Source organism: Manis pentadactyla, chromosome 3 (assembly GCF_030020395.1).
Source record: "Manis pentadactyla isolate mManPen7 chromosome 3, mManPen7.hap1, whole genome shotgun sequence".
Lineage (NCBI taxonomy): Eukaryota > Metazoa > Chordata > Mammalia > Pholidota > Manidae > Manis > Manis pentadactyla.
Window position 1 is genome coordinate 155,598,839 of NC_080021.1, and position 14,582 is coordinate 155,613,420.

General features: G+C 46.8%; 1 protein-coding gene across 7 annotated transcripts in view; it reads left to right on the forward strand.

The window, feature by feature from the left end:
- Positions 1 to 12,787: 12,787 nt before the first annotated feature.
- DMRT2 (doublesex and mab-3 related transcription factor 2) overlaps positions 12,788 to 14,582 on the forward strand; it is a 702,116-nt gene continuing 700,321 nt past the window's right edge. For 3 of the 7 annotated variants that reach the window (XM_057498608.1, XM_057498609.1, XM_057498610.1), the window contains exons 1-2: positions 12,788 to 13,205; positions 14,005 to 14,573. In XM_057498608.1, coding sequence (XP_057354591.1) covers positions 14,049 to 14,573 — 525 coding nt within the window. In that variant the 5' untranslated portion in view covers positions 12,788 to 13,205; positions 14,005 to 14,048. The remainder of the gene's footprint in view (positions 13,206 to 14,004; positions 14,574 to 14,582) is intronic. The other 4 variants (XM_057498612.1, XM_057498611.1, XM_057498613.1 and 1 more) reach the window with 2 other exon arrangements.

Below are 14,582 nucleotides of genomic sequence, written 5' to 3' on the forward strand. Positions count from 1 at the left end.
AAAGGAGGAGCGTATTCCTTGAATGGGGTGGGGCAGAGAAGTTTCTTCATAAACACAAGATTTGAACATATCTTTAAGAGATGTTAGATTGTGACTGGTGGAGAGCTGATGGTCTCGCAAAAGTGGAGGGATATGGAGAAGGTGTCATAAAGACCTACAGGTATGTTAGAGGGCAGCAGGTAGCCTAGTGTGGGTTCCCTCCTATAGGTAAAAGTGGGAATTGAGGGTTGTGGATGGCTTTGCAAGCAGGTCAAGAATTCAGGCTGGTGTCACTGGACTGGGGTACTGAGGAGGGAGTGGTAGTGTTAAAGAGTGGACCCCAGTAATCTCATCAGATGATGCATCTGCTGCAGGAGAACTGAATTTGGGGAGGCTTCTAACAGAAGAGGCTGGGGAGACAGACGGGGCTGAAGGCCTGGGAGACTGAGCCACACACCAGATGGGAAGCTGGCTTTGAAAATGAACTTTTGATTACCCTGGACAATTCACCAGCATGGGGATTATCTAGACCTAATGTCACTTTTGATTTTATATTAATGTTCAGTTTTTTGGCCATATCTTGGCTCACTGGCCCCTTTAGATAAGAAGGGTGAAACTTATTCTTTTAAAACCTTTCTCAACCCCCTTTTTAAAATTGGTTTGCAGAGGGGTGGAGACTTGGTTTTAGGGCTTTTATAAACATTCAGAAAATCATATGAACATCACTTTTAATGTTTTATAAACATGAATTACACGAAGCTGCATGGTTAGCAGGATTAGTTCACATCACCTGCCTGCCCATTCCCAGGCCAGTCTCCCGAGATGGAGAATCGGGGGCTCCTTCCTGTGAGCTGTTCTGGTTGTCTTACTATAGAGTTCACAGGTGTGTTTTGCTTAGATACTACACCATTGGCAAGACTTAAATTACAGTGGAGTTAAACAGACGTTTTGTTGGTCTCTGAGGCCCTGTCAGGTCAATGGACTACTGCTTATGCCTGTAAGAATTGTCTGTTCATGTCTGTTTGGAGACATGGCATACTACCCCTCCATGGACCAGTAGGCTACAGGCAGAGAAGGCTGAGTCTCGAAATAACTTAGTTTGTTGCCTCAGTTGTACTCTGGTGTTCTTTTGGTAACAGTCTATGTGATTGATGTGACTTTAATTTCTCTGACACATTAGAATGATCTAGTGATGACTTGGAATCTTGAAGAGCCATCAAATATGGACTTAAAATTCCTCTTAATTTAATTGACAGTTGCATAAAAAAACTCATTGCATACAAAGGAAGGATGCTACTTTAGTGTTTTTCACTTTTATATAGGTTGGATGATAAGAAATAATTAAATGGAAAAAAAGGCATTCATGGAAATGCCTTTTAAAACTCATTAAAATCTGGTTTCACAGAGGCAATGTATGGTAGAGTAAGGTGGGTAGCATTTCCCTCTGTTCTGGTTTTTTCTGTAAGCAGCTGCCCGGAATTTCAACATGACTCTGCTCAACCTTAGTAGGACAGACTTGGGTTGAGCTTAATTACCTCTTGGTTGGATGAGATTCAGAACAAAGTTAGGATTGGGATCAAGGTCCCTGAGAATGGTTATCAAATGACACAGTAGCATAAGGCAAGCGACATTACATGAAAAAGTCCCTTGCCTGTCGCTCCTGAATAACTCTAGTGTTTGTAATGAATTGCATTCCTGACTTCCTTTGTTAGAGTATTCTAATTATTGTATATTTAAAATAGCTTATTTTGGCTATTTTCAAAGGAAAATTGAAACGGGTTAAACAATTTGTGAACAATTAGTACAAAAGAGTATGGTCAGCACTATCGGGATGAATCTCCTCCCCTAAACCAGGCACCACAGACTTAGTATTTTTCATTTCAGTTTAATTAGTTTTATTGTTTTTAGATAAACTAATGTTACAACAGAAGTAAAAGCTAATTGTACTTAAAGCTTTTAAGTTATATTTCTAATTTGTACCAAATATGAGAAACTTAGTTTATAAAACTTGAATTCTTTACAAACATAGAAAAACAAATGTGAGGTTAATCTCATTGTAATGTAAATGTATCAAAATTTATAGATAAAATTCCATATTTAAGAATTAATCTTCCCAGAAAATAATATGTATACACAATGTGGATTTTTAAGTGAATATTCTAAAATCTCCTGATATTTATTTTTTCTGTGTATAATACAGCATAATCAGTTTCATCTATTTCCCCTTGCTTTTTTTCTTGTAAGTAGGAATTGTTAAAAAAACAACTGGAAGTTGAGCTGTAGCAGTGATAAAAACATGACAGTTATTTATCTGAGCTTCCCAAATACACATATTCCTGTAGTAATGTATGCTTATAATTATGGAACTTTAGAAAAATGAAAAATAATTCTGTCATGTTGTAGAATCTGTAATCTAAAATGATTATAAACCACTCTTGCCTTTACTAAATATTTGGTAACTTCTAAAAGACTCGAGAGTGTTTCTTATCATGGGCTACATGCATGGATTCTTCTCTTTCAAATTTTAATTATCAACACAGTCAAATCTAGGTTTAAAGGCCAGTATATATGTTACCTCCCTCAAATGACTAAGAATTGGTTTTCTCAAACTTTTCTTTCAAAAAAAGTCTCTGGTTGAACTGAGTTTATGCGTGAAAAATTTCACCCCAGAAGGATAATATTTTTGCAAAGGAGTAAAAACAGGGCTTTGAATGAAAGCGTGTGTATAACTGTAAGGGGAGGGTGAAAAAGGTTGTAATTGACGAGTCCCTTCTGTGGTGCAAAAGTCACCATTACCGTGACATTAAGCTACACTCAGTTAGGCAGTTACTTTCCTTCTTGCCTTAAAAAAATGTTTGAAATTCAGGAATTGTGATCCTGTACTCAGAAAGGAAAATTGAAACAGGTTAAACAAGGGAGTTCATTGATTTTAAAAATGTTTTATCTTCATCAGGACTTAAAAAAAAATGTTTTAAAACACCAACAATCCACAGGGACAAATGAAAAAAAAAGGGACAACATTAGAATGAAATTCTACATCTGGTTGACATTTCAAGCTGCCACAGTACAAACAAATTTCGGGACAACAACTCTAATGACATTTTTAAAAGAGACCACAGAAAAAAGAATATTTGGCTGAGCAAATCTTAATGCCACATGTAAGGGAACCATCAACATTGTTACATTATAGATTGCCAAATGACACAGAGCATCTGGGAATACTCTGGAGAACGCTATAACTGGGACTTGATTATGTGCTTTCCTATATTGGACTGTGTACTAAGGCCAGATCTAGTTCTTTTGTAAAAGATAAGTGAAGTGTACTGACATTGTACCTTTAAAGTGGATAAAAGTTAAGTGTACAGATGTCTGCATTTACTGTGCAAAGAGGGATGAAGAAAAACTGTAGAAAAGAAAACAACAATAACAAAACCCCTGTTCTTTGAGATCCTGGGAAGTTGTGAATGTGCATGTGATGCAGGCAAAGCTGTCTAAGGCTGGGCTCAGAAGTACTTTTACTCCTGGGCAAAGAGTAAAATTCTCTGGTGGTGAGGAATCCATCAGGTTCATAGTTCCAAACCCAGGCCTGAGGTAAACTCTGTGCTGAAGGAACTAATTCCAGGCTCTTACATTGTAACAGTCCTATACCTTGAGAATGATTAATTACAATGCATTTTAGAGAAAGTTCCCCAAGTTGGTTAGAAAAGCAGGCTACCTCGAGTTCAGTCTCTGGACTCTAGAATCCAGAGCCATGATCCACCTCTGCCATCCTTATCCCTGTCCCCAGTCCACTGGCATCAAGCCCATGTTGCATCAACACAGAATATTGAGTGTTTTGTTGGAATGATTTGTCATAGGTTGTGAATTCTAGAAAGTATCAGATCTGAGGCCCAAGAAATTTCCTCCGTTTAGTATAATTAAATCTTTCCAATTCAGTCAATGGGGTTGCAACTTTAATTGACAGAAATGTAATGGGCTTTTTGTAGCATTCCTCTGAGCAGGGAGGGGCAGGAAGGATGGCCTATCCATTTAACACTGTTAAATCTGGCTAATGGATATATAGATATTTGGACTACTTTTCTGCATTGTTTAAAATTTCCTTTATTAAAAGTTTAAGTTAAAAAAAAAAAGGATAAAGAAAAGAGGTCAGTTCCAGGGGGGATCCAGCCTTAGCAGACTGAGATAAGAGAGATGAAGATGAACTGTTTTCCCCACACAATAGCAGTTTCTTTGGAAGAGAAACAAAAATCATTTGGGTCAACCTGTTTATTTAGAGAGGTTTTTATTAGATTTCTGCATCCCACCTGCTTTTCAAAGTGAGAATAATAATTCCTCAGTGTTTTCACATGGATAAAGAAATCTGTGCAAGGGAGGTAAGGCCCTGGATTTTATATTTGGCCAATGAAGGAATAGGATGCCAGCTTCGTTTGAGAGAAGGGCGTTGTGTGAACAATCATTTATAAAGTGGCACCTGTATTTCCCTTGTGGCTGTCTCACAGCCATCATCCTGATTTGCAAGTGAACAAAGTCAAGGGGACCTACTTAATACTTTATGCTCAAAATGCTTTATGATTTTCAAAGAACTCCAATTTGTTTTCCTCATTTTGAACTTAGACATTGAACTTAGGTATTGATATAGGCAAGGATTAGTGTCTATTATCCCCATTTTACAAAAATGAATATCTGAGGCTTAGAGAGTTTAAGTGACTTGTCCAGAACTTCTCAGGGGCTCCAGAAATGATTGCGGGTCTTCTATGCTTTCAGAGCCCTGGCTGCCCTTCACAGATTCTTATAATCTTTGTGTTATATAGATTTGCCTTGGGTCATTTCCTGCTACCAAATTTTAGCCTTCCTTATTGGCTATAAAGTGAAATTCTAGAGAACTGTTCCTTACTGAAAATTAACTCTGCTGTTTAGGGCAGTTTCCGCATGGTGAGATTTGCAAAGTTGAAGCGGGAATGGAGAGTATGGTGTAGAAAAGAACAGAGGACCAGGATATGGTATGGGAAAGGGCCAGTTATGATGAGAAAAGCTGCCTAATTTGTGCTCATGAAGAGTCACTTGGCTTGTTCTGGAAGAAAAACCTTGAGGTTTGGGAGGGTAGGGAATTGGTTTCCTGTGGAAGCAGCTGGGATCTAGGTCCCTCTTCATCCGGGCTGCCCTAGCTAACTGCTGATGGGAAGCATGGTGGAATGGGATGGCTTCAAAGTCCGAACTGGGTTCTGTTATCCTAGCCATGCACCCTGGACAGGACAGGCCTTTGGAATCTGCTTTTTTAACTGTAAAATGAACTGCTGTGAGAAGTCACTAAAGCTCAGTTGGAAGAGTCTGGCACAGAATCTCATAAATGGTGGGTCCTCAATAATTGCCGTTCCTTCTTTCTCTTTCCTTCCTGATTTCAAGATCATTCCAAGAATCTATGCAAGAAGGGGCCCCTCTCTGTTCTTCCGAGTAGGCTCTTAAAGGCTGGAAAGAGTAGGAATCAGAGCGCCTCAAGAGTGGCAAATGACACCCACAACCTCCCCGTTTTCCGCTGATGACTCTTCAGACTTCCAAGTCTATCACTGTTCCCTACCGACTTTCAACCCCTTTCAGGAAAAGGGGGCAGTGAAGGGAGAGGATCTAATGCATCAGGTGCTTGCATCAGGTGCTGCTCAGTTCCTGAGGCCGGACCTGGGCCACTGGGTGTCAGGCTGAGCCCAGGTCGGCACGCCAGCCCCATAGCGCCCCCGCGCGGCCTCTTCCCGCCAGGAGGACGCACCGGCCACTTGTTGAAGGGAAGCAGGGTCCTCAACCTTCCCTGGGATCTTTGGTGTTTGGCAGTACAAAGGGCTGGGGACTACTAGGCACTAGGGGAGGATCAAAGCATTCTTGCGAGGCCTGAAGTGTCCAGGGTCGCAGTTTTGTTAGCCTGGTTTCACCTCGCCAATAAATTTTCTTAGAAAGAAGGGGCAAGGGTGTGGGGCTAAGCGGGCATGGTGTCCAGGAGGAGGAGATGGGAGTTTCTTGCACCTGTGCTCCTGCCCCATTAAATCAGTGTGAAGCAAGTGACATCTCCCCCTTGCTTGCCCCCTTCGAACTGCCCATCTCCTTCTGAACACCCGCCAGCTCTCTAGGGTCAGCGTTTTCAAAGAGAGTATTTCCTCCTGCTCTTAAAGTTTATGTAGCACTTTGTTATATGGGCTGCTCCGTCAAGCTGGGTTTTCGTCTCTCCCTGCCCCCTCTCTCTTCCCGCACACCTCAGTGGAGTAACCTTTACACAGGCCTCTTGCATGTTCTCTTCCCACCTAGAAGCATAAAATATGTATAGCTATATATGTATATAAAATATGTATGTATATATATACATGGGAAAGGACTCCAGAGGTGATTTGATTCAACTTCAAGTCTTTCCTGTTGCAGAGCAGCTTACCTAAGCCTAAAGGAGTGATGGTGAATCAAGTGGCCGAGAATCAAGGGTTACCTGAGTTGGTAAAACAAGGAATAGAACTGGGGAACCCCCTAGAGGGTCTTACTAGTTTTTTTTCACTACTTATTTCTTAGAAGGAAAGAATCCCAGAACTCTCTTTTAGGCAGGTCAGGTACTTTGTAGAAGTGTCTGAGTTTTTGCCAACTGACTGTGCACACAGCTAGTTGGCAAAAACACAGTCACACTTCAGTCACTTGTGTGTATGGACAGCTGCTTGCTATCCATGTGAAAGCAAAGACAGAGCCAAGTACAGTTGGATCCTCTGTTCTTACCCACTCCCACCACATCCCAATCTATCATGACTGACACTGGAGCATCTGTGTGGTGCAAGTCACTCTGTTGAAGTCTTCTCCCAGGATTTGGGTAAAGCTTGAGCATAGGGATGGTTCTTGTAGAAACTGGGAGGAATTCATCCTACCAGCAAGGACACATTTCAGAGAGACCTCTCAGGGCTAATAGCAAAGGAGATGTGTTGGACCTCCCCAGAGCCCAAACTCAGAGCCCAGAAGGAGTACATCCCACAGGGCAGGGCTAGGGAGGCCTGTTTAAGTGGCCTGGTTATTTTTTGCTTAAAATCAGGCTGGAATAGGTCTAACCCAGAAGCCACGGGATTATGCCACCTTTGGAACTTGTGAGAGCCCTCTTTGCCAAATTTTTTTTTTAGTAGGATTTTGACCAGATAGGATCGTTTGCAGAACTATGGAGGAGCAGAAATGCCACCAAGATGTCAAAGTCAACACTGTAATTGTCTCTAATCCTTTTGTCCTTCTTAGACTTTTTCTTCATACTTGTGATCTTGTCACTTGAGCCATGAGTCCATCAAACAGGAATTAAAATGTGTGATAGCTTTCAATGTTAGAGAGAACTTGGAGTCACGGAATTGTACTCCTTCACTTTATAGTCAAGGAATTTGAGACCCAGGAATGTGAAAATATTTGCCCGACACCTCCTACACATGGGTGAAATTAAATTTTCACCACACATAGTGCTTGACCCAATGCTTTGCTTCCCCCCTCCTCGATTTCTCTCTAGTTGGTATTTGGGCTGTTGCGAAAATATGGAGAATGATTTGAGTATGGATAAAATCTGCTCCCTAGAAATGTTATACCCCAATATGGGGATGGGCACAGGGTGGAAAGTTCTCAGGGATAGGGGGTTACTGTTTCACTTTTTCATGAGGCTCCCTAGGGGCTGCAGGAGGTCCAGAGAAGGAGTCATGTGTGTATGTGTCTGGCGTCCTGATGTGGCAAGGAGCCATAATGTGCTCGGATGGCTGCCTTCCATAGCAAGGACACTGCCTCTGAGGTGGAACCCAGATCCCATTACAACCCTGAGTCTCTGCCTCCCCTGAGGACCATTTGGAATGGGTACTGAGAAATCAAGAAGGTCTGAGCTTGCTTCATCTCCTAGCTGCTGCATGACTCCCAAGTGAATTGAGCCACAGTTTACAGCACGGAGGTGGACGTTGCCTGGGGCTGGGGAGGCAGGCTGACAGATCCTTCAGATATGCTAGGGTAACAGGATTGCTTCACAGTCTGGGCATCTCACTCCATATCCCACTGCAAAGGGCACATTTTTTGGTTGTGCTAATTCTATGAAGGCATGGAGCTGGAGGAGGAATTATTGTGGTCCCCTCTGTCCTGGCAGCCACTATGGAACAATGTGTCTTCCTAGCAAGTCCCATGAACTTCTCTAAGCCTCAGTTTCCCTTACTATTTGTACAACGATGGGTGTGGACTAATTGGGACTTTCAGTCTTAAGTGCCTGCCATTTAAACCCTGCTTCCCACCCAGAAGGGATGAAGCCCACATCACATTGTCTTTTGTTCAGCTTTTTTCTGGACAGGCAGAGCAGGGAAAGACAGACTATTAGCCTCCCGGGGAGGTGCCTGCCTCCCCACCCCAATTGCTTGTGACAGGTCGTATATTTGATTACGAAAAGCAGATTGGGAAATCATATTTCTGCATTCCCATCTGGGATTATTTATTTAGTCGCGTCCACAGCCGGTCAAAGTTGTGAGACCATGCAATGTTAAGAGTAGCTTTCCGCGAGAGGAGGGTTCGAGGTCATGTCTAGAGAAATCCTCCACAGCAAAGCATTACTGAGATGTCCATTAGTTTCCGAAAAGTAATTCACCACCCCAGGCGTTTGCGGCAGGTTGATTTAGCGAGGTGACTCAGGATGGTGGCGGAGGGCAAGGTTCCTACCGGCCCCAGATCAGCTCGAAGCGTCGGAAGCTAGAAAGTCGGGTGGGGTCGTGTGGAAACCGGTGTCAAATTTACCCCTCTATCGGGCTTTCTACTTGCCACTTCCCTGGGTTAAAATAACAACAAAACGAATCTACACTATGACTTTCAAGTACCCAAGGTTCAGTAGGGGCGGGTCGCTGTGCCAGGGGTCCTACAGCATGATAGCCTGTAAGGTTGATTTCACTCTGCAGGTGAGGAAAGTGAGGCGCAGAGGGAGGTTAGGGATCCTCCTCGCTGCCCCCCACCCCCAGCCGCAGAGCGCCAGGTCTAGCGTTTTGAACTCCCAGATGCGAGCTCCGAAACCCAGGCCCTCGGCCTCCACACCGGATTGCCTGCACCGAGTCAGTGCCCAGAAAAACGGTTCGGTGCACACTCAGCTCTGCGGCCGGGGGCTCAGGGACCCGGGCGAAAGGTGCCGGGCCAGGATGGAGAAGCAAGGCCGCAAGCTGGACTGAGCCGGCTTGGCCACTAGAGCGGGAGGGAGGCAGGCAGCGCTTGCGGCTTGGCGTTGGCGGACCAGATAGGATTTTTGCAGCGAGGAACTGGATGCGTGAGCGGGAGCCAATATGACACAGGCTTCTCTTTTTTGGGGGGAGGAGGGCACTGCTTTTGAAGAAAAAAGAAAGCTACTCTCATCAAGGAAAAGAACTCTCCTCCCTTCCTGCTTTTTGTTGGGATTCCCTTGCTTGACTCAATGAACCCACCGCCCGGTGGGTTCCAGCTGCACAGGAGCGGGAAGGGGTGCGGGTGGGAGAGATTGGGGGCAAGGAATTGGGAAGCGGGGAGGGAAGGATGTCCTCCGCGCCGGCCAGCTAGGAGAGAAGCAAACCCCGAGGGCCGCTTCCACCAAGCCTAGCGCGCTGAGTCAGCCGCGGTCCCGCTGCTTTGTAATTTACAAGAGGGAGTCCGAATCGCACTCCGTAATTTGTTGTCGGTTTACAAGCCAAAAGGACTTATGTTTCCTCACCCAAAACGTCCTCAGTCACGGCCTGACCCCTTTTAAGAAAGGGACCTGGAGAAAGGAGCTGGATACCCTGCGCCCCGCCTTTCAGACAAGCTTGTCAGGCAGGGGGTGACCTGCTCACACTGCCGCCTCTGAAATAAAGGACGGCTCTTTGAGCTCAGACTCTGTAAAGACTATCCTCATTAATACTGAGTCTTCACACTGACCAGGCCTTTTCCCATTTTGCAGCTGAGGCAGCTGAGGCACAGAAAAATAATTGACCAAGGTTATGTAGTCAGTGGAACAACAACCCTGGAGTCAACCCAGGCTGACTCCCATGCCTCTGAATGTTTAATTTACTAATCAGTTTGTGAGGTCTTAGATTACTTTTTATTTTCGCAGAAAAATACAGATACTTTCGTATTTAATATTGGAGTTCCTCAGACTTCCTGAAGCTCATCCCATAATAAAAACCTCCCTTCTCCCACACCCTCTCCCACATCACCTCCTTTCAGTAATTGGTGAGATCGTGATTCCGCCGGAAGTTGGGGTGGGGACAGGCGTTGGGGAACGGAATGTAATTCAAACTGGATCGCGATTACAGCTGCAGGCCCCCAAGTGTCAGGTGGGGTGCAGGTAGGGTAGGAGGGGATCACGTGGAGATGGGCAGGGAAGTCAGGAGGAAGTGGGGTCCTCCTATAGCTTTTTGCTAGGGGTGGGGAGAGAGTGCCTGGGAGGGACTGGTGTAGGGCCCAGTCCCTCTAGGAAGCGCGCAGGTACAGCTTTCCTCACATCTGGCCGGACGCTGCGCCCGGGAAGGCTATTCTGGTTCTGATCCACGTTCTGAGGACCTTGCTCTCCTCCTAAGCTCGGAGTCCCAAGAGCTGGTTCTACTATCCTCGGCCACACCCCCATCCCTCCATCTCCTATCTCCAGCTGTGGCTTCGCAGGCGTGGCGTGGTTTACTGTACACAAATCCTACTTGTTTCCTCCTTATCTAGCAGTTTTTATTTTTTAACTACTCGAACTAGTTAAAGGGCTGTCCGTCCGGTTTATTTTCTGTTTAGGAAACAGCTGCCCATGCCCCCTTTCCACTCCTATTCCCTCCCGGTCCTCCTGCCCCTCAATCTAGTTACCCAAAATGAACAAACCTACTTTCTTGATTTTGTTTCTTAATATTAAAAATAACCAGTGAAGGCCTAATGATTTCATGCCCTCCCCCACCCCCGGAAAAGCAATAAATAAAATAAAAGCTCAGCCCTCCAATTACAACTATCGTCTATGGAGAGGTTTATAGTTTGCTTGCATATCTCCTGGCTGAAGCACTGAAATGCCTGCCACAGCAGAAATGTAGCTAGTAGGAGGAGACGCAGAAAAAAACAATGGGTTGATAAAAACATACCGTGTCCTGTTACAGGGGGGAATAAAATAAAAATCAGGAACCCATTGTGAGTCTTTCTGACGGGGAGCGAAGGGCTCTACGAAGTTTCTGAGACTCCAGAGCAAAAGCCGACTTAGGATTATGGTGCTCACCAGCCCAGTGCTCTCCCTGAGACCACTGAGTGACCCAGGGTTCCTCTTTGAACTGTAATTTCGTCACAGGAAAAATGGGGAAAATAACATTTCTGCTGCGGTCAAGAATTCAAATGCTTTAACGTAGGTGAGCAAATGCGTTTCTATGGGGATAAACAAGTATGCAAAAAGTAAAGCTCACTGGTGTTATTAGGTAGTATCAAGCGAGAGGCACCAACTGTGCGGCTTTTTCCCACGTCTGAGCGTACACAGCTCCCAAAGCGCCCCCAAACGCCTCCTCAAACACCCAGAGCGACTGAACAGCCTGCAGGAATAAGCAGCACAGCTTCTCCACTTCCTTCATTGGGCTTCGTAAGCGGCTCTCGGAAGAAGCACTCGCCCGAAGGGAAATCCCGGTGCCTAGTCATCAGGCAAGAACTTCCCAACATCGCCAAAGGTTTAAGAATACTTGCTTGCCCAGCCTATCACGTTAGTTTCACAGATTCCTAACCTGCCTTGTTCCCACCGCTCGGAATTTGGTTAACTTCTAACTTTACAATGGGATCCGAGAAAATAAACGTTAGAATAAGTTCTGTAATTTTTTTTGTCCTTTAAAAGGAATTTATTGCGGGCCTACTATGTGCTCAGTGCAATGGCACTCAATTTCCATATTCGTCCCCTAAGCGGATCCTGAGAGGCATTGTGTAACTAGAAATGCGTTTCAGTGATTTTAAATTTAGTTCAATAAATAGAATGTAGCCTTAAATTAGAGGACTAATTCTTTCAACATGTTGGAAATTTAATTTATCAAACATTTATGTAAGGGACATTTGAGGGAGACAGCAGGTTTTTAAAAAAAAATAAATACATTAATGCACACAAAAAATTGTCTTAAAAAAGCCTCATTTAAAAACATGCATAGAGTGAATATACTGTACTTAAATCTCTTACTGACATGTATTTCCGTTTCCCCAAAATCAACTGTAATAGTAATTGACGTAGCAGAAAAATATAACTGACGCAGCTGACTTGGCGACCTGCCTGCCTCATAAGCCTGGTGAAGGGTTAAAGGAGAAACGACTTTTTTCTTCGAGGAAAAGTGGAGCTAGCCGGAAAAATATCTACAGGTCATTAGTTCGATAACCTGGCGTTGTGGTGCAAAGTAACCATTGAATTAGTCTTGCAGGAGAAAGTAGGATACTGCCGTGACCCGATTAGAGAGGCCTCATTTCGGCGCCCAACTTTGGGAGATGATTGAGTCGAAGAATGCTGGTGATGCTGGTAGAGACCAACACTAGCCTTTCGGACCTCTGCCTCGTCTATTACCTATCTTGTGGACAACGCGATTCGTAAGAGTGTGTCTCTGCTTGATTCGTAGTCCCTGAGATCAATGGCGATTTCACCCCAGCAGGCACCGTCACACTTAGGGTTTAGCCTGGGGACATTAGACCCGGCTGCACCGAAGACCGCGAGGGAGGATTCTGGCAGAGCGCCGAGGGGAGGAGCGCGGCGATGCGAGGAGGTGGAGAGCGCTGCCGGTGCGCCTCTGCCAATCGGCTTCCACTCCGTCTGACAACTGGCCAATCAGAGGGCGCGGAGCTCGGGGCTCGGAGCTGATAATACTAGGAAAGAGAGCAGAAACTGACTACTGCAGCGAGGGGCGCTGCACTGCACGCAGCTGCGTGCGTCCTCCCGCCCCGGGAGTCTGCGGTCGGAGTCAGGCCAGGGGGCCCAACCTTCCCGCCCAGCTTGGGTCAGAGCGAGCCGAAAGAAGCCTCAGGGAGGTGAAGAGCCTGAGGCAGCGGAGGACCGGTCAGAAGTTTTCAACTTTGGGCTGTGCAGGGCGAGGCTGCTGAGGACTTGACTCACCTTCACCCCTAACCCCCTCCACTCCCCAACCAGTGGGCTCCGGGCCTCCTGCTGTCAGGCCCCGATTTTGTGGCAGGGTGTGGTGACCCGATTTCTATTTGCAAGCACAGCCAGCAGCACAAGAACCAGGTCCTAAGGCTGGATTCCTTTTGCCTTGGCTGCTAGCCCGGGCCTCAGAGTCTTGGTGAGTGCTGTGATGTTCTCGGGGTGTCAGGGAGGGCCAAATCACCTTTCCTTATCGTTTCTATTTTAGTTGGAAGTCTTGCCTTACAGTGTAAATCATGCCCGATATACACTGATCCCGCGCTGCTCAGCCCTGAGCTGTTCAAACACCACTGATGCTGACAGGCATCTGAAGCTCTGTGCCCATTGTGCCTATGGGGTTCGAATGACAGCAGGACAACTTTAGTTTTTTTAGTTCATTACTTGTTGGGGTGGGGAGGTGATCTCTCCAAGCCCAAGAGGGGGTCATTGTGCTTTAGGAGGATGAGAGGCATTTGGGAGATGTAGTGTGATGGCTTGCTGGGTCCAAAAGACCCCTTGGGATAAAAAGGAAAATAATTCTTCCATCGACACTTTTATATTCATCATGGCCATTCTAGTTGGGTATGGGGAAGCCTGACAAGTGGCCTTGGCCGGCCTAGTCGGACGCGACGCCTTTGTGTATGTGATGAGTTACCCATGGACTTGTCCCAAACTCGTGTGTAAAGCCAGAGAGAGCTGTGGTTAAAGGTTAGGGGCTCGCAGAACACTTAGAATTAATAGATAAAAACCGTCCTGGATCTAGATTAAAAAATTGGGGACCTCTGGGGGTCCTAACGGTATAAGAAAGTCACGTGTGGCCTGGATGTGAGGTGAGGGACGCGTAGAGAGCCGGGCTCCTCCAGGCGCAGGATGCGGGCAGACCAGGAGCTGCGGGCCCAGCGCCTGGGGACGGTGCCTGACAGCAGTCCGTGGATCTGCGTCTTTTCGTGTCTCTCCAGGGCACAGACGCCTTAGCAGAGGCTCGAGAGGAGAGCCGCGCGTCATGGCCGACCGGCAGGCGGACCTGGTGGCCGGGGACTGGGAGATCGACGTGGAGAGCCTAGAGCTGGAGGAGGACGGCCGCGGGGCGCCGCTTCCAACGCTGCCCGGGCACAGCCCGCGGGCGGCGGACGGGGACGGCGAGGACGAGGATGACGAGGATGAGGACGACGAGGACGCGGAGGACGAGGGGGACGGCGAGGAGGCGGGCGCGTCCCCGGGGGTGCCGGGCTTGCCGGAGCAGCAGAGGGGACTGCCGCCGAGGCCGCCTCCCTCCCTGCAGGCCTCGCAGGCCTCGGCTGGGCCGCCGGAGCGCGGCGCCAACGCGGGCGGCGCCGCCGAGCCGCGCAAGCTCAGCCGCACGCCCAAGTGCGCGCGCTGCCGCAACCACGGCGTGGTGTCCTGTCTCAAGGGCCACAAGCGTTTCTGCCGATGGCGCGACTGCCAGTGCGCCAACTGCCTGCTGGTGGTGGAGCGGCAGCGCGTCATGGCTGCCCAGGTGGCGCTCCGGAGACAGCAGGCCACAGAGGTGCGTACT